General features: G+C 36.2%; 1 protein-coding gene and 1 long non-coding RNA gene across 4 annotated transcripts in view; one reads left to right on the forward strand and one right to left on the reverse strand.

Annotated features, from left to right (window-relative positions):
- Nucleotides 1-14,875, forward strand: part of LOC127879412 (calpain-15-like) — a 31,020-nt gene extending 16,145 nt beyond the window's left edge. For all 3 annotated transcript variants that reach the window (XM_052426218.1, XM_052426220.1, XM_052426219.1), the window contains exons 7-13: nt 2,672-2,797; nt 3,503-3,664; nt 5,783-5,944; nt 8,232-8,425; nt 8,808-8,962; nt 9,195-9,373; nt 11,511-14,875. In XM_052426218.1, the coding sequence (XP_052282178.1) occupies nt 2,672-2,797; nt 3,503-3,664; nt 5,783-5,944; nt 8,232-8,425; nt 8,808-8,962; nt 9,195-9,373; nt 11,511-11,697 (1,165 nt within the window). In that variant the 3' untranslated portion in view covers nt 11,698-14,875. The remainder of the gene's footprint in view (nt 1-2,671; nt 2,798-3,502; nt 3,665-5,782; nt 5,945-8,231; nt 8,426-8,807; nt 8,963-9,194; nt 9,374-11,510) is intronic.
- Nucleotides 14,876-15,016: 141 nt separating this feature from the next.
- On the reverse strand, nt 15,017-23,957 carry LOC127879436 (uncharacterized). Its single transcript, XR_008049088.1, has 3 exons — nt 23,818-23,957; nt 20,874-21,048; nt 15,017-15,244 (listed from the first exon to the last, which is right to left on the reverse strand). It is a non-coding gene; the product is annotated as an uncharacterized LOC127879436 (long non-coding RNA).
- Nucleotides 23,958-23,978: the final 21 nt, after the last annotated feature.

Consider the following 23,978-nt stretch of genomic DNA (forward strand, 5'->3'; position numbering starts at 1 on the left):
GCCGATAATTGCATGCTTGACACTTAGCACCCTTTTTAAATATTGGGGCAACCTGTGCAGACCTCCAGTCTAGTGGGACGGAGCCAGTGTCAAGTGATGCACAAAAGATTTTTGTCAAGTATGGCGCTATTTCATGATGAAGTTCTTTCATGAGACGAGGTGATATTTCGTCTGGCCCGGAGGCCTTATTTGGATTAAGATCTTTTAACAATTTTTCTACGCCGGGTAGGGTAATGTTTATGTTATCCATTTTGCTTGAAGTTGTTGGGTGCTTTCCAGATTTTATGAGATTAATTTCAGCTTGGTGTCTTAGATTCATAGGTTTAGGCTTGGAGAATACGGATTCAAATTGTTTATTAAGTATGTTTGCTTTTTGTTTGGCATCAGTATACGTTATTCCATCACTTTTAATCGGGGCTATGCCACAGTTTTCATTTTGTTTATGTTTTATGTATGAGTAGAATTTTTTGTTTTTGTTGTTTTCAGCATCACCAGTAAAAATGACAGATTCTAAATATTCCCAGTAGTTTTTGCGTGTTTCTTTTTGTATTAATACTTTAATTATGCCAAGGATCATGAAACTTCATAGGTACATCGATCATGACTCACAGATGACTCCTATTGATTTTTAGGTCACTAGTTCAAAGGTCAAGGTCGCGATGACCCGAAATAGTAAAATGGTTTCCCGATGATAAGTCAAGAACACTTATGCCTAGGATCATGAAACTTCATAGATACATTGATCATGACTCGCAGATGACCCCTATTGATTTTCAGGTCACTAGGTCAAAGGTCAAGGTCACGGTGACCCAAAGCAGTAAAATGGTGTCCGGATGATAACTCAAGAACGCTTATGCCTAGGATCATTAAACTTCATAGGTACATTGATCATGACTCGCAGATAACCCCTATTGATTTTCAGGTCACTAGGTCAAAGGTCAAGGTCACGATGACCCGAAATAGTAGAATTGGTTTCCGGATGATAACTCAAGAACGCTTAGGCCTAGGATCATGAAACTTCATAGGTACATTGATCATAACTTGTAGATGACCCCTATTGATTTTCAGGTCACTAGGATAAAGGTCAAGGTCACGATGACCCAAAATAGTAAAATGGTTTCCGGATGATAATTCAAGAACGCTTAGGCCTAGGATCATTAAACTTCATAGGTACATTGATCATAACTCATAGATGACCCCTATTGATTTTGAGGTCACTAGGTCAAAGGTCTAGGTCACGATGACCCAAAATAGTAAATTGGTTTCCGGTTGATAACTCAAGAACGCTTATGCCTAGGATCATGAAACTTCATAGGTACAATGATCATGACTCGCAGATGATCCCTGTTGATTTTCAGGTCACTAGGTCAAAGGTCAAGGTCACTGGTGACCTGAAATAGTAAAATGGTTTCTGGATGATAACTCAAGAACGCTTATGCCTAGGTTCATGAAACTTCATAGATATATTGATCATGACTTCGCAGATGACCCCTATTGATTATCAGGTCACTAGGTCAAAGGTCAAGGTCACAGTGCCAAATAACGTATTCACACAATGGCTGTCAAGGTCACGGTGACTCAACTTGGAAAAATGGTTTCTGGATGATAACTCAAGAATGCTTACGCCTAGGATCATGAAACTTCATAGGTATATTGATCATGACTCGCAGATGAAATAATGATGAAACTTGACCAGGATGTTTGTCTGGACAATATCTAGGTCAAGTTTGACATTTGGTAAAGATTGAATGAACCGACTCCTCTCAGGTGAGCGAACTAGGGCCATCTTGGCCCTCTTGTTTTACCTATGTGGAGTTTTGAGACAAAAGTGGAATGAGGCCAAAGGTAACAATTGTGTTCCCTTTGATTTTGCCTAAATCATGTTTGGAAATGTGTCCTGCATCTTCATTATAACACCATATTGATAAAAGAATTTAAATTGAATGCAACATGTACCAATTTTTTTCTGAAGATTGGGCAAATAGTGAAAGAAAATTATGTGAATGTTACACCTGGATTTGTGTCATTTGAAAAGGTTTAAATTACTTATTTTAATTTCCTGGAACATTGTTTATTGCACTTTAGCAGACATTATTTTATGTCAGTCAACAAATACTGTTAAAAAATAAACATGAAATGAAACCTGGGCAGGTGATGTTGTCAAACTTGTCATTGATTAAAAAGATCAAATGTGCATAAAAAGTAGAACAGACATTTAAAATATGCTTAATTGATTCTTAGTTTGTACGAATAACAACTAGTTATTGTTGACCAGCACACTGAGAACACAATCATGTGCATATTTGGTAACTTTAAACTACATACTTATGGCAATTATATCAGACGTTGCTGCATGATTTTAGTGTAGGTATTTACTGCCTAAGAGTGCTGTCACTCGTTCAAAGCATGCACTCTCATTGGCAAATATTGATTTTCCAATACAACGATACTCCGCCTTAAGGTGAGTTCTACTTGAGTAAACAGATAATTGACAGCCCATTGCAAATGGTTCTCAGAATCTTTTTGGAATGTCGGTATCGCTTTGATGTTTAAACAAATGCGGATTTGGCTGCTTGAAGGTAATTAAGAGAAACTGACCTATTTATACGATACATTTCATTAATTTACTTGCACAATATTTAAGACTGTTATGCTGCTCCTACATTGACAGGTTCTTGATGGGTGCTTCCTGTGGCGCTGGCAACATGAAGATCGATGCAGAGTCGTACCACAACCTGGGACTGCATGCCCGACATGCATACTCCATTCTGGACGTCAAGGAGATCGCTGGACACAAGTAATATGAGCCTCAATCTGGCAAAACTGGGCTGAATGCCTTTTTGTGTTGAGAGCCGTCCCAGATTAGCCTGTGCAGTCTGCACAGGCTTATCAAAGACATCATTTTCAGCTTTTAATGAATTTTTATTTTGTTTCTTTGTGTTGGCTATTGTCCTGCATTTCACTGTGCGTCTTAATTTATGGAAATGGTCAGTTGCCTCAAATAATTGACCTTTAAGTGATGATGATAATGATTTTCTGCTGATGCAGCTGGAGTTTCATTTTGTTCATATTTAAGTCTGTTACAAGAAGATAAGCTGCAGTGCACTGTTTTCATAGCGCCATATAACTTGCATAACTATTGATGTAAAGACAATCTTACATATTTAATTAACATTCAATTATTGGAATTGTGGGTTATTGTAATAATTGTAAACTGTTTTTTAACAGATTGTACGTGTGTAAATTAATTTTAATATGTTTTTGTTTTTTTTTCTGGAAAAATAAGGGAGTTAAACCACTAAAGAAATTAACCTTGTTGTGAGAAAACAGGCTTAAGGCATGTGCTTAAAGTGTCGTCACTGATTTGCCTGTGCGGAATTAACAGGCTAATCTTGTATGACACTTAACGCATATGCATAAGCACAGTCTACTGAGAGCGAGGCTTAAATGTTGAGAATTCAAGGTCAACTATTTACATGATCCACTAACTGTTGTTTGCTAGGTTACTGCGACTTCGTAACCCCTGGGGCCACCACTCGTGGAAGGGGGACTGGAGTGACGGATCTGAGATGTGGAAGAACATTCCGGCAGAGGTCAAGCAAGGCCTCATGGTGCAGGGTGGGGGAATGGGCGTCTTCTGGATTGCCCTTGACGACCTCATTAAGTAATGTTCTATAGAGCCTTGTTATCAGAAAACAGGGCTTAATGCATGTGGGTAAAGTGTTGTCCCTGATTAGCCTCTGCAATACGCACTGGCTAATCAGGGACAACGCTCTCCGCCTGGACTGGATTTTTGTTAAAAAAGACTTTCTTCAAACAAAAATTCCATAAAAACAGCAAGTGTTAGCTCTGCTTAACCTGTGCTGACTGCACAGGCTATTCTGGGATTACACTTTACGCAAATACATTAAGCCAAGTGTGTACATAATGTGGCTCTATAAAAAGTGACTAGAGCCCTTCATAAACCCGCATGAAAAATCTAATAAAAACAATTCATGTTTTTCAGGTGTCTAATAAAGCTGAGCAATAATGTTCTATGATTAGTAAATTTCAGACATTCTATAAATATTCTTTCAACCGTTGGCATACCTGATTTCAAGAAACATACTGTATTAATTAATTAATTTTGTTCCATTTGATGCACATTTCAAATATTAGAAAAATTTTGTTACCACTGTAAAGGCCATAATTATGTCTTAATCTTGATAAAACTTGGTCAGAATGTTTATCTTGACATTTTCTAGGCCAAGTTTGAATCTTGGTCATGTTTGTCCAAAAACTAGCTCACAGGTCATATCTTTAAAAAAAACTTGTTGTCATTTAAGAATAAAAAAGTACTGCTTGATCTTGATGAAACTTGGTCAAAATGTCTATCTTTAAATTGTCTTTAAATTGTCTACGCTAATACCGGATCTGGGTCATATTAATTAAAAAACTAGGGTTTTTCAGCACTGTCTGCGCCTCCGGAAAACAGAGGCATTCCCAAAGAAAACGGACCCCATCCCAAACCGAAGTTATAAAAAAGATTCCGAATTTCCAACATTTTTTTATTTATTTTTTTTTTATTTGAAAGAAGTGTCTTATGACTTATGATTATTAGATTATAAATGTTCCAACTCGTCCAGCTGATGTGTATCATATCAACAAGCACTGCGAGAATTCAGCACCATGAACCTGCTGTGCTTCCCATTACGCAGCACATTCACACAAACCAAACCTACTCGTCTGATGCTCACCTTGATTGAAGGTCTAGACCTGAATGACAAAACATTGGAAGAGCTGTGTAATGCTTTCAAAAACAGAAAGCAGAGAAAAATTATGCTGTAACTTGTGTAACTAATCAGTGTTTGTTTTGGTAAACAATATCTGCTATAAGTTTTTGACTGTACAGTTCTTATCTCATGCAACTGTAACTGAAAAACTAAATTGCAGTACTTCAATAAACGTTGAACATGCCCAATATTGCATGTGTTTTTATTTAAATAGAAGACAAAATAACAAATAAAAACAAATTTATTTGTTAAACCAGTGACTTATTTAAGCATAATAAATTGACTATGTTTTCCCAAATTGAGCCGTTTCATCGAAGCAAAAATTCACAAAATTGACAATTTTGTCGATAAAAAATTTCCTATTTGGTCAGACTCCTTTTCCTAAAATAGGCAGAAAAAAACCCTGGACCATTTCAAATTCACCAGGTCAAATCTTAAAAAGTTCTGTTACCACTTTTGAGGCCACATATACATGGCCAAAATGTTCATTTTGACAATACCTACCAGTGGACTGTAATTGAGTCTGGGTCACACGCATAAGAAACTAGATAACCAGGTCAAATATTTAAAAAAAACGTTTCTGACTGAACTTGGTTATAATGTTTATATTGACAATGCTTTGGCTAAGTTCAAATCTGTGTAACTTGCTTCTACAAACTAGGTCACCAGGTTAAATCTTGCCAAAGGCAAAATTTATGACTCAAGCTATATGAAAATTGGTCAGAATGTATATCTTGACAAAATCTTGAAGAGGTTTGAATCTGGATAAAATGCATCTAAACACTACATTGCCAGATTAAATCAGGGAAAAAAAACGTTGGCCAAATAAATGATTCAATGTTAATGAAACTTGATCAGAATGTTTATTTTGATAGTATGAACGCCTTGTTTGAATCTGGGTCAAGTGTGTTAAAAAAACAATATCAACTTGTCAAGTCTTCAGCAATTGGTTTCCATGAACACAGGTGAGCGCTCAAGGGCTATGATGGTCCTCTTGTTTTTTATTTCAGGTATTTTGACAGTGTAGATATATGTAAAGTGAGACCAGACTGGCATGAAATCAGGGTAAAAGGCAGCTTCCCTAGAAATGCTGCAATACCGCCAAAGATTACCAAGATCAAAGTTTACTGTACAACTGATTTGGAAATAGGCATTTTTCAAGAGAGCGAAAGGTGACTATTTCTACAGTTTATTGACACTTAATATGTTTAATATTAGTATGGTATTGAAGGAATGCATATAAGTAAATTCATACAGCTGTCTTAAATACACCTGCTTTGAACTGAATTTAACATTTAAAAAAAAGAATAGCATAAAAAAGTGTTATTTCAACCTTTTTTTGCCCCAACATTGTGAGAGGAGAAGGCATATGTCTGTCCATGGATCCTACCATCCCTCCCACATTTTAACCCATTTATGCCTGGCGGACTCTCCCATCCTTCTAAATTGGACCAATTCATTTCCAAAATAAGGAATGTCTAGTATATTTATTTCTATATTTAGAATATTTCTTAAAGAAATTCCTTCAAGAAAACAGCGCAGACCCTGATGAGACGCTGCATCATGCGGTGTCTAATCTGGGTCTACGCTGTTTGCAAAGACCATTTTTCTAGACGCTAGGCATGGGTTAAACTCAAACAAGTATTGGTTTTAGAGGAATTACACTGTGCAAACATATTAAACAGCATGTGAACTTGTGCATTTACATATTTTGTTTCTGATCTTTCCATCACAACTGGCGTTATGGCTCCAAACAATCACATGTTTAACTTGTGTTTCCAGAAATATAAAAGTATTGCTTGTAGAGAGCTGAAACTTAAGAAGCATTTCAAGAAAAATGTGAATTTTTCTTTTCGAAATTACCGTAATTACTCTATGTTTTCGGACACTTAAAATATTATTTTTTTTTTCGTGTCCGAAAACTTAGATACAAAATATATCAACAAAATACAAGTGTCGAAAATGGAAGTGTCCAAAAATAGCGTCAGTTGTATCAACGACTACCGGTAATAGCACGCGCTTGTAAAATACCATGCCGTATAGTATAAATTACAGTTATACATGTTTGCACTGCATTTTAAATAATTGTAAATGCTTAATTTATTTGACAGAAAGTTACTACAAGGTTGTACTTTGACCAACGAGTTCAAAAATGAGCATGTGATGTACCGTTACACGCTTGTATGAACCTGTAATTAAAGCAACAAAAAAAGCAAACTATGAATTATTTGTTTGTTCATGTCCGATAGTTGTTGTGTAACACCTTCCATTGTTCGTAAAACTTGTTATAGGGTGCATCACACTTTGAAACATTTAGTATTTGTCACGGTTATTTTACTGAGAAGGGGTAGTACCATTGCGGTAGATAATTGAACTGTTAATTGGCACTACCCCTGGTAATTGTCATAACGCTTATGCTATTGGGCGAAACCATTGTTTAATACCGGTTTACAAGGTTATTTACCCAATAACGCAAATGTAATGGTCCATTGCCCTCAGGCATGCACCCGCAATGTTTTATGATGTTAATCTGGTTGTAAAACCCCATGATCGAAGTGTCATTAGATATCGAAATCAGGATCGAAATTTGGTAAAATTGCGCTGTAATATATACTGTCCGAAAACTTAGAGACATAAATAATGGACGAAAACTCGTGTGTCCGAAAATAAAGAGTCACGAAAAATAATTATTTTTGCTAAAAAAAGAGGGTGTCCGAAAACTTAGAGTGTCAGAAAACATAGAGTACTTACGGTAGTGAAGTTTTCAGACATTAGCTGAATTTTTGTCCCTTACCGGTGAAACCAGTAGGGGATTTATGGTTTGCACTCCGTCTGTCAGTCAGTCAGTCAGTCAGTCAGTCAGTCAGTCAGTCAGTCAGTCAGTCAGTCTGTCATTCTGTTAGTCTGTCTGTCACACTTTTCTGGATCCTGCTATAACTTGAAAAGTTCTTCATATTTTTTCATGAAACTTGGAACATGGATAGATGGCAATATGGACATTATGCACGTCATTTCATTTTGTTCCTACGTCAAAAATTCTGGTTGCTATGGCAACAACAAATTATTATTTTTTAAATCTTATATTGGTGGAAATTTCTGACAATGGTTGAGCCGGTGGGGGACATTGCTTGGCAATAGTCTGGTTTAACTTGTGTCATGCATACATAAAAAGTATTAGGTGCCAGTGGATTGAAACAAACATTAACTATGGCCTTAATTTGGGCTCTCAATATTTTGGTAGAGTTTCTCTGGCATGATGAAGTTTTAAGACAAAGGCAGAATGTTGGGGCATCTATGGCCTATGAACACATTTCCAGTTTCACTTAAATTATAAAAATGTAATTATATAATTAAGTTTTAAAAAAGATTTGTTTTGTACATGGATTGCTTTTTTATTGATTAACAAAGCACATGCATTTTTCAAAGGTTCACATGCTATAATGAACATTTTGTCTATAGGGGGGTGGAAAACCACAAGGGCATGCTAGACATTTGTGTCCTTATTCTACAAGAGACCTCCTCGGAACACCATGCCTTTGGTAAACTTGTCAAGAGCAGTCGTCGTGAACTGAAGAGCTTCGTTGGCTGCAATGTGATGCTTGAACCTGGAGATTATTATGTTTTGCCTTTGGCCTTTAACCATTGGTCTTTCCGTAAGTTTCTTTTGGTCATTATTCTTAATGGGTTTAACTGTCTGAACATCTAAGCAATTTTGTTGAAACTGAATATGTCAACTACTAGTATTTAAAGTGTAGATGTGCGAGACATTATTTTATTCCCAGTGATACACAAAAAGATAGGAGTTTTGAAATTGGATTAATTCTTCTTAACCCAGAAAAAGTATTCGGCTGGGAGGTCAAGTATTAAAATGACTTGGCGACCTTCAACCTCAATTGCAAGTTAGAATTGCAATGCCTGCCAATATGGTGTGTTTGTAGATGATGAATAGAACTGCATATGATGAATAAAACTGCATATGTTGTATACTATTTGTGTCCTGGAAATAGCCAATACTGCCCTACTATGTCATTGTAGATGATGAGGTAGGAGCAGGGCGTGACTATGTGATGGCCATCCACAGTTCTAAAGTAGTTGCCATAGAAGAAATAGAGCCCGGGCAGGAGAAACACAAATATGCATACGCCAATGCCATTATGCAACTGGCCCTTGGGAAAGGCATTAAGGAAGAGGTCTGATTTATTTTTGTACAAGCTATGAGGGGGATATGATTGAATCACAATGTTGTTGGATCTATAAAATAAATTAAATGAACAAATTAAATTAAGAGATTTAATTATTTCAAATAAATAGCTTTGTAGATGGCTATTCTAAAAGGAAATGCATGATGGCAACATTTTTTGGTAGAGACTTGTTTTTAATCTGTCATCTACCTGGTATATATCAATGGCTTATATATTTCAGTTGCGGAAGGGAGTCAACTGCTACTCTCTGATGTATGGCTGGAGTGGAGGGCTGTTTGTGGTGGAGAACCAGCTGTCCAGTCAGAGTGTCCATGTCAGGTGTAACTGCAGCGACAGCTCTAACCTCGTGTCAACTCGAGGAACTCTGACCACTGTGGATAGCATTCCTCCCAAACACATGCAAGTACAACCAAGATGAATGCTTACAGTAGTTACCTGAATGTGATAGATTTGAGGTGCACTCAGGGAAAAAGGGGCTTTCATCATCAATAATGGAGTTGTGTTTTGAGAAAACTGGGCATAATGCATGTTGGTAAAGTGTCGTCTCAGATTAGCCTGTGCAGTCTTCACAGGCTAATCAGGGACAACACTTTCTGCTTTTATGACATTTTTCGTTTCGATGAAGTCTCTTCTTAGCAAAAATCCAACTTAGTCGGAAAGTGTCGTCCCTGATTGGCCTGTGCCACAGGCTAATTTTGGACGATACTTTACGCACATGCATAATGCCCAGTTTTCTCAGAACGCGACTCAATTGATGTGCGTCAAGTGTCATCTCAGATAAGCCTTTGCAGTTTGTTTAGATGAGACTTCCTGTACTGACTTAGCTGGGAGGTACCTTAAGCACTCTCATTGAACACAGTTTTCTCAGTGGGTGTGACTTCCTGTACAGGCTTAGCTGGTAGGTACCTTAAGCACTCTCATTGAACACAGTAGATGAGACTTCCTGTACAGGCTTAGCTGGTAGGTACCTTAAGCAGTCTCATTGAACACAGTTTTCTCAGTGGGTGAGACTTCCTGTACAGGCTTAGCTGGTAGGTACCTTAAGCAGTCTCATTGAACACAGTTTTCTCAGTGGGTGTGACTTCCTGTACAGGCTTAGCTGGTAGGTACCTTAAGCACTCTCATTGAACACAGTAGATGAGACTTCCTGTACAGGCTTAGCTGGTAGGTACCTTAAGCACTCTCATTGAACACAGTTTTCTCAGTGGGTGTGACTTCCTGTACAGGCTTAGCTGGTAGGTACCTTAAGCACTCTCATTGAACACAGTTTTCTCAGTGGGTGAGACTTCCTGTACAGGCTTAGCTGGTAGGTACCTTAAGCACTCTCATTGAACACAGTTTTCTCAGTGGGTGAGACTTCCTGTACAGGCTTAGCTGGTAGGTACCTTAAGCAGTCTCATTGAACACAGTTTTCTCAGTGGGTGAGACTTCCTGTACAGGCTTAGCTGGTAGGTACCTTAAGCAGTCTCATTGAACACAGTTTTCTCAGTGGGTGAGACTTCCTGTACAGGCTTAGCTGGGAGGTACCTTAAGCACTCATATTGAACACAGTTTTCTCAGTGGAAGGCTGATTTAAAAAAAGCTGATCCATACAAAATCCTTTTAAAAGCAAATTGAATGAAACAATAATTTTGTAAGTAAAAAGTGACCAGTCAACATTGTTTGTACCTACATAATGATAATGAATGTTTTTCCACAGTTGTGTAGAGGATTACAAGTTTTGACTGATACCTTTCAATATTTTCACACTACACCTAATTATTTTTAGCTTACCCGGGCCCGTATTCACTAAACAATTCTTGGACTTAAGTCTAAAAATAAAGAAAATTCTTTAAATTAGAATATTCAATAATTTCTTTAATTTTCAGTCAAACTCTGCAGTTAACATCTCTATCTATATTATTCTTCATATAGAACATTTTGTTAATGACATAATCACCAGTGGAGGTCTGTATATATTCAAACAATGGAACACATTATTCTTGGTTCCAAGTCTATTCTTTATTCTTAAGTCTAAGAATCGGTTGGTGAATACGGGCCCAGAGCTTGGATTTCTCTGGTGTGCTTATGGGACTGTCCTATGTTGTGCAAACTCAATCCCTTTACATGACATCTTTTCCAAAACAACTTGGCTAATTTTGATTAACACAAATGACCATATATTAGCAGAGAATGACTGGAGGAGTGAAATCCACTGGCAATTCATAAACACTAAAATGCTAAGATAGACAAGACTATTACCAAGCAATAAAAGTCCCCTACCTAAGCAGGATCCACCATTTTCAGCAATATTTGCAGTTTATTGTTGCCATAGCAACCAGAATTTTTGACTTAGGAACAAAATGAAATGACGTGCACAATCTCCATATTGCCATCTGTCCATGTTTAAAGTTTCATGAAAAAATATGAAGAACTTTTCAAGTTATCGCAGAATCCAGAAAAGTGTGACAGACTGACAGAGCGCAAACCAAAAGTCCCTCTCCGGTTTCACCAGTAGGGGACTAATAATATGTAATGTAACCCATTTATCTTTCAGGCAAGTGTTAATGGTACTCTCACAGCTTGAAAGGAGGTCTTCCTATCACCTGTCTCGCAAGATCATCAACAAAGTGGACTCGCACCATGTCACAGATGACTGGTTTCCAAATGGATCAGGAAATTCTCCGCCATTGGATGATTTCACAGCTGGGCTTCATATACCATTGCCAGTTCAGATGTTGTAGGATGAAAAATTGTGGTTACCTTACCTTTATATTTACTAGGTTACTTTGTTGTGGTTTCTTTATTACTAAGGTATCTGAACGGAAAATTTATCACATTTTATTTACATAATTTCATAACTTTATTTACTGACAGTTGTAAATGCAGGGCTCTGCAATGTTACATAATTCTAACTAAATCCATGGCTTCATTTTGGAACATTTGGCTAAATAAATGTTGTGATATTTCATAAATGTACATTAGTTGTACCCCTTATTCATAGCATCAAAGGTCTGTTGAAAGAAAATTTTATGCATTAGAAAACAAGTTCAGAGCCAAAGTTTAGTTAAAAACTTACAAATCGTTTTTACTTGAAACCCATGCAAATGGAAATAAAGTTTTTTTTACAAGTTCTGAAATGTTATTGTTAAGTGCAATTGTTTTTGTTTCCTCTTGTTAAATATGTTCATATTGTTGTGAATTTGTAAACTTGCTCAATGAAAAATTGGGACCTGAGGCAAACAGATTTGTTTCTTTGTACTCGATTGCTTATACAATTGTTGAGTTGTTTGAAGCTCTGAACTAGGTAAAAGAAAAATGTTGACCATATTACTAACAGCACAATTATGATGTTAAATGATAGTGTTATACGAAAATGGATCTTATGCCATATGTGGCCAGCAAAGTTCCAAACCAGCAAGCACTTTTTCGCAAACTGGTCAGGAGCTACACTTTCCACTGCACCAAACCTTGCTCGTCTTGATAGTGGACCGAGTAGCTCCTGGCTACACTTTCCACTGCGTCAAACCTTGCTCGTCTTGATAGTGGACCGAATAGCTCCTGATCAGACAGCACAGGCTAGTTTCGAGATACGCTGGCTGCAAATCGGATAAGACCTGTTTGTCCACGACAGTTTCCACAATCTTATTATTTAAATGTTAAGTGGTGTAACACCATAGCAAAATGCTGGAGGTATTATTTCAAAAAAGATTTGGACAGCATCCAATTTGTGTAAGTGGGATATGTATGCATGTACAGCTATTTATATGTTTTAAACGTCAACATTTAATTTAAGACCCGACTTTGACACTGTGATGTAGGAAATATAGTGGAAAATGGATACTCAAATGTTTAAATAGTTACTATTATAGTGTTTATAAATGTTTGTATCACATACTTTATTCTGTTTCCTGTGTTTATTACCAGCACAAATTTTCTTGTCTTAAACGTGTTTAAATGACATGTTGTGCATTTGCATTATTTTTTCTCGACTAACATATCACACCATTTCAATTTATTTTTGTTTAAAGGATGTTATCAACATCAGTCTCGTCAGCATACAACTTTTTGTACAATTGTAAGTTTTTGTTTTGTCTTTAATCATGTAGTTTTATTCTCTTACCAATTTTGATTGAGTTTTCTTAAACTTGTTAGCTTGTCAGCTTAGCCAATGCAGTTTGCACATGCTGAGTTGAGCAGGGGAAATTCTTCTTGCATAGACTGGCTTTTTTTTTTGAAAAGGCACAAAAAAATCACTATATAAAAAAATGTCAACCCTGATAAACCGTCCCTAATAAGCATGTGCAGTGTCAACAAGCCATTGGATATTTCTTTACGCACATGCATTATGCCCAATTTTCCAGACCACAACTCATTTTTATAGATCCTTTGAAAGTGAAACAATATAATAAAATGTATGGTTTGGGGCATATTTGTTTGTGATGCAAATTGACTAAGGCATTGTTGCTGTTGTACTGAATCATTAATCTTATTTTTTTCAACTTTTGCCACTAATTTCTCTCCATATGCAAAACATCATATATTGACAAATTTACCTTACAATACAATTATGAAATATTCAATTATTTGAACCATTTTTTATGCATTGGTAACTGCATCCAATTTTTGGTATCTTTCACATGTCACTTATTGATATTTCTATGATAAGTGAGTGTTAAGCTACACAAATCAGCTTACACTTCTTTAAGGAGACAAGGCCCAGATGTTCACCTTAACTGATAAAAAGAGCTCAGTGATCCTCTCTACAGGGAAAACTGGGAATAATTCCTGTGCCTTAAGTGTCTGCCCTGATTAGCCTGTCCATTTTCCACATTTTAACGAAAATCCAGTAGAAAACAAGATGTGTTTGTGAAACACAATGTCCCCCTATATGATGTTTGACCTTGTAGGATGACCTTGACATTGTGAAGGATGACCTTGACCTTTCACCACTCAAAATGTGCAGCTCCATGAGATACACATGCATGCCAAATATCAAGTTGCTATCTTCAATATTGCAAAAGTATTCATAAAATAAGCGATTTGGGCCACATATATTTGATCTCTGACCTTGAAGGATGACCTTGACCTTTCACCACTCAAAATGTGCAGCTCCATGACATGCACATGCATGCCAAATATCAAGTTGCTATCTTCAATATTGCAAAAGTATTTATAAAATAAGCGATAAGGGCCACATTTATTTGACCTCTGACCTTGAAGGATGACCTTTACCCTGACCTTTCACCACTCAAAATGTGCAGCTCCATGAGATACACATGCATGCCAAACATCAACTTGCTATCATCAATATTGCAAAAGTATTCATAAAATGAGCGATTTTGGCCACATATATTTGACCTCTGACCTTGAAGGATGACCTTGACCTTGACCTATCACCACTCAAAATGTGCAGCTTCATGAGATACACATGCATGCCAAATATGAAGTTGCTATCTTCAATATAGCAAAAGTTATTGCAAAATGTTAAAGTTGGCGCAAACAGACAGACCAACAGACAGGGCAAAAACAATATGTCCCTTCACTACTATAGTGGGGGACATAAAAAGTCCCTGATAAGCAAGATAACACTTTAAGCACTAGCAATAAGCTAAGTGCTCCCAGATTGAGGCTTACAAAATAATTCTAATGGCCTTACTAGTGGTAGGACGTATTTTTACCGCAAATATCATGTATAAGTAGTGCTTGTGAAGGAAATATATTGTTAAGTAAAGGTTGAATATATTTATATGTTTATGTATACAAATCAATTATTTTGCAGGGATTATGGACAGTTTACTTGCATACTTACAATGTTTTTAGTTATAGTTGTTACAACAATTAATGTGTTAATGGCTGTCACTTTTGTGATGTCGCCGATCTTAACAGCAAATACACTATTAAAACCTATCCCATGCTGTATATTTGTCTTTTGTTTTACAAGGAATAAGCATTTGTTTTAAGATACAGTGCCCAGAAATTATCAGCACAAGGCAAGATTTACACTTTCTTAATGTTCACCTAATACAGAGCTCTTGAAAAGAAAACAAAAAGAAGAAAAAGAACTTTTAGTATTTTATTCACAAATCATGGCTACAGTGTCAGGTGTTAATTCTCATGTCTGTAAAAGATACTCAATGTCTTGAAACACTTTTCAACTGGTAACTTGTCATATTAATATCACACTGAATGTTCTTTAACTGTCATTGACGTAGTCTGTTGGTTTCTTCCGTTTGGACTCGTGGTTTGCGTGCTTCATCCATATGTAGGAATACCACCCAAGACTCAATGCTGCAATGGAAAACCAAGTTGGATAATTTCTTTGTGAAAAATACTATTTAACATGCACATGATTTGGACTTCGTAACACTTAACCCTTTACCACTTAGATACATATTTGTCATGTTTGTTATCCCTTAGAAAGTTAAATTTAATTAAAGACCTTTCTTACTAGAATCAAGTTTTAAAGCCTTCATTTCCAACCTATTGACATTGATGGGCAGCAAACAGCAAAAAACCTGAATAGACTGCGAGTTACTCAAAAGCAGTTCTGGTGTTATGCTGTTTGCACAAAACATAGCCATTTTCACTTTGTCTCTGAGAGGGAAAGGGTTGATTATAATGCTTGAAGTGCTATAGACAAAGAATTTAACAAAATATGATTATTTGTTGGTTGTCTCCAGTGTATGCACATTTGTCAACAAACACAATTATAATTTTAATATATGCACTGCCAGTGATAGATTAAATATGTCCTTAGGACATGGATGCCCTCACATTCCATTTTTTCTTTTGAAAACTTCACACATATTTGACAAACATACCAAACTGAGAGGTGCACAAGTTCACAGACTGGTTAATATGGTTAAAAGTTTCAGTCCTCTAGCATCTAGGAACATTTCTTGTTTATGTGATGTGTGACAAAAGTTTAAAAAAACTATAAACAAGAGGGCTTGAAAGGCCAAAAGTTGCTCACCTGAGATAACAAGATATTATTGGAACAAATCTTCTGACTAAATTTCATGAAGATTGGACAATAAATGTGGCCTCTAGAGTGTTAACAAGGTTTTTACTATAGCCATATAAGGAAAAATGCCCCGCCCCCTGGTGGCCATGTTTTTAAAGCAACCAAAACCATTTTCGAACTCATCCAAGATATCATTAGGACAAATCTTCAGACAAAGTTTCATGATGATCTGAAAATAAATGTGACCTCAAGAGTGTTAACAAGGTTTTACTATAGCCATATAAGGAAAAATGCCCCGCCTCCGTGGTGGCCATGTTTTTCAACCAACCAGCATCAAGTTTTAATTCCTCCAAGATATTATTGGAATGAATCTTCTGACCAAGTTTCATGAAGATCGGACTATAAATGTGGCCTCTAGAGTGTTAACAAATTTTACTATAGCTATATATAGCCATATAAGGAAAAATGCCCCGCCCCTTGGCAGCCATGTTTTTCAAGCAAAGGTAATCATTTTCGAACTCATCCAAGATATCAATAAGACAAATCTTCTGACCAAATTTCATGAAGAGTGGAAAATAAATGTGGCCTCTAGAGTGTTAACATGGTTTTACTATAGCCATATAAGGAAATATAGAGAAAACTGCCCCGCCCCCTGGCGGCCATGTTTTTTCACCGATCTGGACCATTTTCAAACTCGTCCGAGATATCAATGAAACCAATGTTTTGACCAAGTTTCATGATGATTGGGCAAAAATTGTGACTTCTAGAGTGTTCACAAGGTTTCTCTATAGCCATATAAGGAATACTGCCACGCCCCCTGGTTGCCATGTTTTTCAACGGACCGGAACCATTTTTGAACTCAACCAACATATTATTTAGACAAACATTTTGACAAAGATACATGAAGATTGGGCATCAAATGTGACTTCTACAGTGTTCACAAGGATTTTCTTTTTTTTGACCTAGTGACCTAGTTTTTGACCCAGCATGACCCAGTTTTGAACTCAGTCGAGGGTTTCAATGGGACAAATGTTCTTACCAAGTTTCATGAAGATCGGACAATAAATGTGGCCTCTAGAGTGTTCACAAGGCAAAATGTTGACGCCGCACGACGGACGACTGAAATAAAGCGATCACAAAAGCTCACCATGAGCACGTTGTGCTCAGGTGAGCTAAAAAGGAGCTGCAACTTCTGTTTTGTAGACAACTTCCGAACCAAGATATTGAGGTTTGTTAGTAAAATTTCAGACCTCAAGCAACATATTTTTTTAGTTACTAGCAACACAATTTAAAATTACATTATTTTTTCTTTAAAAATATTCAAACCGCATTATGTAAGTTCTTAAGTTTTCATGCTGATTAATATGCTTATAAAGTTTAGCTCTCTATCAGCAATACTTCTTGAGTTCTACACAAAGTTAAACAAGAGCTATCAGAGGACAGCGCGCTCGACTATTCGAGTGCTTGACAGTATAACGTAAGCCATCATGGGGAAATTGTTCAAAAATAAAAAAAAGCAAAACAAATATAAAAAATTTGGGGGGGGGGGGGGGGGGTAGGGGGGTGAGAGGGGGGTATAATGTGGGGTGTGGTAATTTATAAGATGATGTTTAAAAAAAAAATTGGGGGGGGGGGGAGGGATTCTGGGTAGGGGCGTGGGGTATTGTTTGGGTGGAATCCATTGTGGTATTCAGGTAAGTGTTGTTTTGTCAAAGTAATAATAAAATGTGATCTTAAATAAAGAAGTTACGGAAATTTAAGCAAAATGTTCAATTATCTAAGTGTAAAAGGGGCCATAATTATGTCAAAATGCTTGATACAGTGGTCTGCTCTTGTTTATAGGTTGGGGTCATGTTGGTAAACAAGTATGCAACATATAAAAGCAATATGTCAAAGGATATAGGAAATATTTGGGTTAGTACACAAACTTTAACATAGATTTATCAATAATATGCATATTCTAAGTATAAAAGGGGCAATTATTATGACAAAATGCTTGATAGAGTTGTCTGCTCTTGTTTATAGGTTGGGGTGATGTTGGTAAACAAGTATGCAAAATATAAAAGCAATATGTCAAGGGACAATGAAAATAAATGGGGTAGTGCGAAAACTTTAACATTTGCACGCTAACGCAGACACCAGGATGAGTAGGATAGCTCCACTATATATATTTCATATATAATAGTCGAGCTAAAAATAAAATAATACAAAAAAAAATTGTGTTTAAAAAAAAAAAAAAAAAAAAATTAACCATGTTTCAAAAAAAAAATTAAGGGGGGGGGGGGGGTGGTCATTTATTAGATGAATATTTTAAAAAAAAATGGGGGGGGGGGGATTCCTGAGGGATGGGGGATGGTTTGGGTGGAGTCTATTGTGGTATGTCAGGTAAGAGTTGTTTTGTCAAAGTATCAATCAAATCTAATCATAAATAAAGATTAGAAGTAATGGCAATTTTAGCAAAATTTAATAATTTGACCTTGAGAGTCAAGGTCATTCAAAGGTCAAGGTAAAATTCAACTTGCCGGGTACTGTACCCTCATGATAGCATGAAAGGATTTGAAGTTTGAAAGCAATAGCCTTGATACTTTAGAAGTAAAGTGGATCTAAACACAAAATTTAACCATGTATTCAGAGTTACTAAGTCAAAAAGGGCCATAATTCGGTAAAAATGACAACCAGAGTTATGTTACTTGTCCTTTACTGTCCCCTTATGATAGTTTGCGAGTGTTCCAAGTATGAAAGCAATATCTATGATACTTAAGGGGTTAAGTGGACCAAAACACAAAACTTAACCAAATTTTCAATTTTCTAAGTATAAAGGGCCCATTATTCCGTCAAAATGCCAGTCAGAGTTACATAACTTTGCCTGCACAGTCCCCTTATGATAGTTAGTAAGTGTTACAAGTATGAAAGCAATAGCTTTGATACTTTAGGAATAAAGTGGACCTAAACACAAAACTTAACCAAATTGTCAATTTTCTAAGTATAAAAAGGGCACATAATTCTGCTAAAATGCAAGTCAGAGTTACATAACTTTGCCTGCACAGTTCCATTATGATAGTTAGTATGTGTTGCAAGTATGAAAGCAATGGCTTTGATACTTTAGGAATAAAATGGACCTAAACACAAAACTTAACCAAAATTTTCACTTTTCTAAGTATAAAAAGGGCACATAATTCTGTCAAAATGCATGCCAGAGTTATATTACTTTGCCAGCCCAGTCCCCTCATGATAGGTAGTACTGGTAATTGTACCAAGTTTGAATGCAATAGCATTGATACTTTATGATAAAAGTGGGCCTAAACGCAAAACTTAACCAGACGCCGACGCCAACGACAGTAATAGTCAATAGTTCATAAAAAAAATTCAAAAAATAGATGAGCTAAAAAGGATCTGTTTTCATTTAAAAGGGGTCATAACGCTTCAGCTGTGTTTAAAACCTGCAAACCAAAATATTTTAGTTGTGTGCTGAACAAGTTACAAAAAGTTTTGTTTTTTGCTAAAAAATGGGGTTATAAATCGGGATAAATTAAATAGTTCAAAACCAAAATATGGAGATCACACTCTAATTAATATACATGTATTTGAAAAATTGCATCCCTGTACTACCAATATTTGTGTAGATACACATAACCCCCCAAAAATATGTGACAAATGGCAGGACGGACAAGGCTGACCGATATGCCCCCCCTCCCCCCCCCATAAAGTGGGGGCATAAACAAGAGCACCGCATAAAAGGTGCCACGCTCAGCTGCGGGTGCAGTTTTGAATAAATGAAAGCTTGACAGATTTTTTTACTTTTTTTAAGAGGTCACAGTGACCTTTACCTTTGACCTAGTGACCCAAAAATGGGTGTGGCATGTAGAACTGATAAAGGTGCAGCTACATATGAAGTTTCAAAGTTATAGGTTGAAGCATTTTGATTGTAGAGCCAATGTTCAAAACCTTGACAGGGTTCGACATTAACTTTTTTTACAGCCAGACCATCGGACCAGCTCCTCTTAAAATGTACTAGCCCGAATATGATGTCTACTAGACCATAAATGACATAACAAATAAACACAATTGTGTCGTGTAACTGTTAAATCAATTATTTATCAGTAAATAATTAGTGAACACAAAAAAGTCATTTTGATGCAAAGAGTAAAAAATAAAATAAACTATTTAACAACATAAATTGTTTGTTATAATTTCACTGTTTATCACCAGTTAAATAAATGATGTCTGTACAGCAGGTGACATTTATTCAAGGTCATCAAATTCTGGCCTCCTTGACCGCTGTGCTCCATGCAACCACAGCTCCAATGCCCTTTTTCCAGCATAATCTGTGTCAGTTTTACCGTCGGATTCTTCTTTATTAACTTATTTGTCGGATGAAAATCCAATCTTGAACAAAGCCATTCTTTAAATAACATTCTCTCGTCTGCTACGCCAAAATGTTTACATTGATGATACCGATTGTCAATAGAAGTCGTAAAAACATGATGTAAAGTTCTAAGACACGTCAGATTATCATTAATATTCATGACAACTTGACCAATGGAAACAAGCAATTTCTGCGGGAAGCTCTCCTTCGCGTCTAAAAATAGCGATGAATCATGTGAATTCTCCGCGTTTATTTATATACGCTAGTTTTGTTCTGATGTAAATAACGGATACGAGAGTTATTTTACACATTAAGAGAAAAAGGTTTTCGGTTAGGTATAGTTATATGAATCAGTATAGATTTGTTATGTACGACCGGTCGGACAAGCTAGCTCGCAGTTTTACTAGCCCGACCACCGATCTTACTAGACAATGTCTGTCGGACGTGCCTTAGTGTCGAACCCTGCTTGACAAAATGTTAAGAATTTAGCACGACGCAGACGACACAATGATGGACACGACACGACAAGCTGGCTATGACAATACCTCGGGTTTTCTCCTAAAACAGCCGAGCTAAAAATTACTTACGAGGAACGACTATCAAGAACTGTCTAGCCATTCTCTTCATAACATTGGGAACACTGTACATAACATTGGGAAAATGGACTTGTTCGTATGGTGAGGTTCCAAATTTGATGATCCTTTTGGAATATCCAAGATGGCCAAGCTCTCTGCCAAGTTGCTGAGAGACCTTCATTTTGGCCTGAAGTAAAATAACAAACAAAATGACAGTGGATTAAATACAGTAAACAATTAAACTCCAAAAACCAACCAGAGAGAAATCTTTTCTTATCCACTTCTTTCATAAGGTAGCACCATATATAACCATACTATGATTAACAATGGGATCACCACAGTCAAACGGTAAACTAAAAGGGTTTAAACCGCTAGGGCTAGCCTAATCTTGCACTTCAGACTTTACCAATAATTAATCACAAAGACAAGTCTTAAACCAAATCAATCAAATGTAACTATCAAAGGTGGACAGAAAATTAAGACATAAAAAAACAAAACAGGTGAATTTAATGCTACATGTAGTGTCACTAAGTATCAGAAATTATTTAAATGATAAAATAACATAATCAAACTTAAAAGTTTTCAGGGGTGGCAAAATCAAATGTTGATATTGTCTGTGTGTTTTTTTGCCCATCTAGACTATACCCACCAGTTTTTTTTTGCATGATAGACCATGAAATTGGGAAAATGTAAACAATATTAATAAGATTATAAAAAAAACAGAATACCAAGTGTTTATAAGTACATGTTTAATAGTTCTGGCTGCCAAAACTTTAAATGTCGCTTTTTTATGATTTTTGACTGGCGCGACTTTATAGTTATGGACCAACCCCATTATGAAAGTCAACCAGAAATTCCCGAAAAGTTGACAGTTAACAAAGACCTGTCCAAAACAGCATTTAAAGCAGTTATTTGCCCAAATCAACCACTTGATCGGAAAGATTGACATTTTTCACATTTACATGTAACTGATATATTCTTTCACAAAAAACTATCTTAAACATTTAAAATTTATCTATTCTGCTCTTACATATCGAGAAAAACAGCAATGTGACACACTTTCTTGAAATGAGAATCTCCGGAGATTTCACGATCATATGACGTTATTTCTATTTTTAGAAACATACCATGTGCTCAAGTGTTTTCAAATTCAGAATGACATTTCCCGGTAGTTTAGATTATTCTGGTTTGTTTTGTAAACAAATTGTAGTTTAAATACAAACCCAAAGTAAATATAATTTAAAACTACCTGATTCACACTGAAATCAGTCTTATAATCCACCAGACGTAAGTTGTCAATCACAAATAATAGATTTCAGAAAATGAAAGTTATGTTTACAATTTCAGCATAAAATGTCAAGGTCGATCCGAAAGTATCCAAATAAAAACTCGTTACGTGACAAAGCGACAATGGCGTCAAAATTGTGAATTTCAGACTGATGAGAGTTATTTTCATCTATTGTAAGATGCATTTGAAACATTTGAACTTTAAAATATTCCTTGATGCAGTAATTTATATTAATTCACCAATATATGTAGAAATGTATCCAAAAAAATGAGCATTCTTTGATTAATAGCGTGACATAAATATGTTACGACTCTGGTTGACTTTCGATACGGGGTTGGCTTCAGCGTACAGGTATGTCAATACTATATAAACTGTACGCTGAAGTTTCTTTAGCTACACGTTTAACTGCTTTTTTAAATTTATGTTATAAAGTTCTAGAGAATTTAATTGCTGTATAATAAACTAAATAAACCTATTATTGAGATTGTTGGAAAAGTTTGAGATAATTTGGGGAAAATTTTGTTCAGATTTTTGGGGAAAATGTTACTTTTTGCCATTGGGAAACAGCCCTCTTTTACTTTTTGCAATTCGGAAACAGTCTGTAAGATGCTGTAATTTTGGGCAAAACATTTTTACCGATACCCACTGTCTGTATTAATCATTTAAGTTTAAAAGAAAATGTGTAAACCAGATGTGTTTGTGAAACACAATGTCCCCCTATATGACGTGTGACCTTGAAGGATGACCTTGACCCTTCACCACTCAAAATGTGCAGCTCCTTGAGATACACACGCATTTCAAATATAAAATTGCTAGCTTCAATATTGCATAAGTGACATTACATGAGCAATTTTGACCCATATATTTGACCTTGAAGGATGACCTTGACCTTTCACCACTCAAAATGTGCAGCTCCATGAGAAACACATGCATGCCAAATATCAAGTTGCTATCTTCAATATTGCAAAAGTATTCATAAAATAAGCCATTTGGGCCACATATATTTGACCTCTGACCTTGAAGGATGACCTTGACCTTTCACCACTCAAAATGTGCAGCTCCATGAGAAATGTGCAGCTCCATGAGATACACATGAATGCCAAATATGAAGTTGCTATCTTCAATAATGCAAAAGTATTCATAAAATGAGCGATTTTGGCCAGATATATATTAGACCTCTGACCTTTCAGGATGACCTTGACCTTGACCTTTTGCCACTCAAAATGTGCAGCTTCATGAGATACACATGCATGCCAAATATGAAGTTGCTATCTTCAATAGCAAAAGTTATTGCAAAATGTTAAAGTTGGCGCAAACCAACCAACCAACAGACCAACCAACCAACAGACCAACAGACAGGGCAAAAACAATATGTCCCCCACTACTATAGTGGGGGACATAAAAACATAGGGCCGAAGAAGCCTGGTCAATTTAAGGCCGAATAAGCTTCGTGCCGAATTGACCTGAATTTTCGAACTAGATCGTAAATTAAAAGCTTGTGTACCGAGTTTTCATCGCGAAATTGCATTGCATTTTTGAATTTCACCGTCAAAACTTACTTTTCAAAATTGTAACTATTAAATTGTGTTGATAACTAACTTTGGAATTATCAAGAAATGTTTCTATTTAAACAGAAAATCTAGCGGACATTTAAAGGAAAAAACTTACTAAAGTGTCCTTCAGACGAACTCCCTGACAGATCTGTGTCAGCGAATATTCGTATGCACTACTAAAAAGTAGTCATGTATTTTACATCACTTGAAATGCCAATTGTGTTTGTTTTAATGTATCGAAACAAACTTTGATTAAGGTTTAATAAATACGTAATG

The sequence above is a fragment of the Dreissena polymorpha genome, chromosome 4, assembly GCF_020536995.1.
Source record: "Dreissena polymorpha isolate Duluth1 chromosome 4, UMN_Dpol_1.0, whole genome shotgun sequence".
Lineage (NCBI taxonomy): Eukaryota > Metazoa > Mollusca > Bivalvia > Myida > Dreissenidae > Dreissena > Dreissena polymorpha.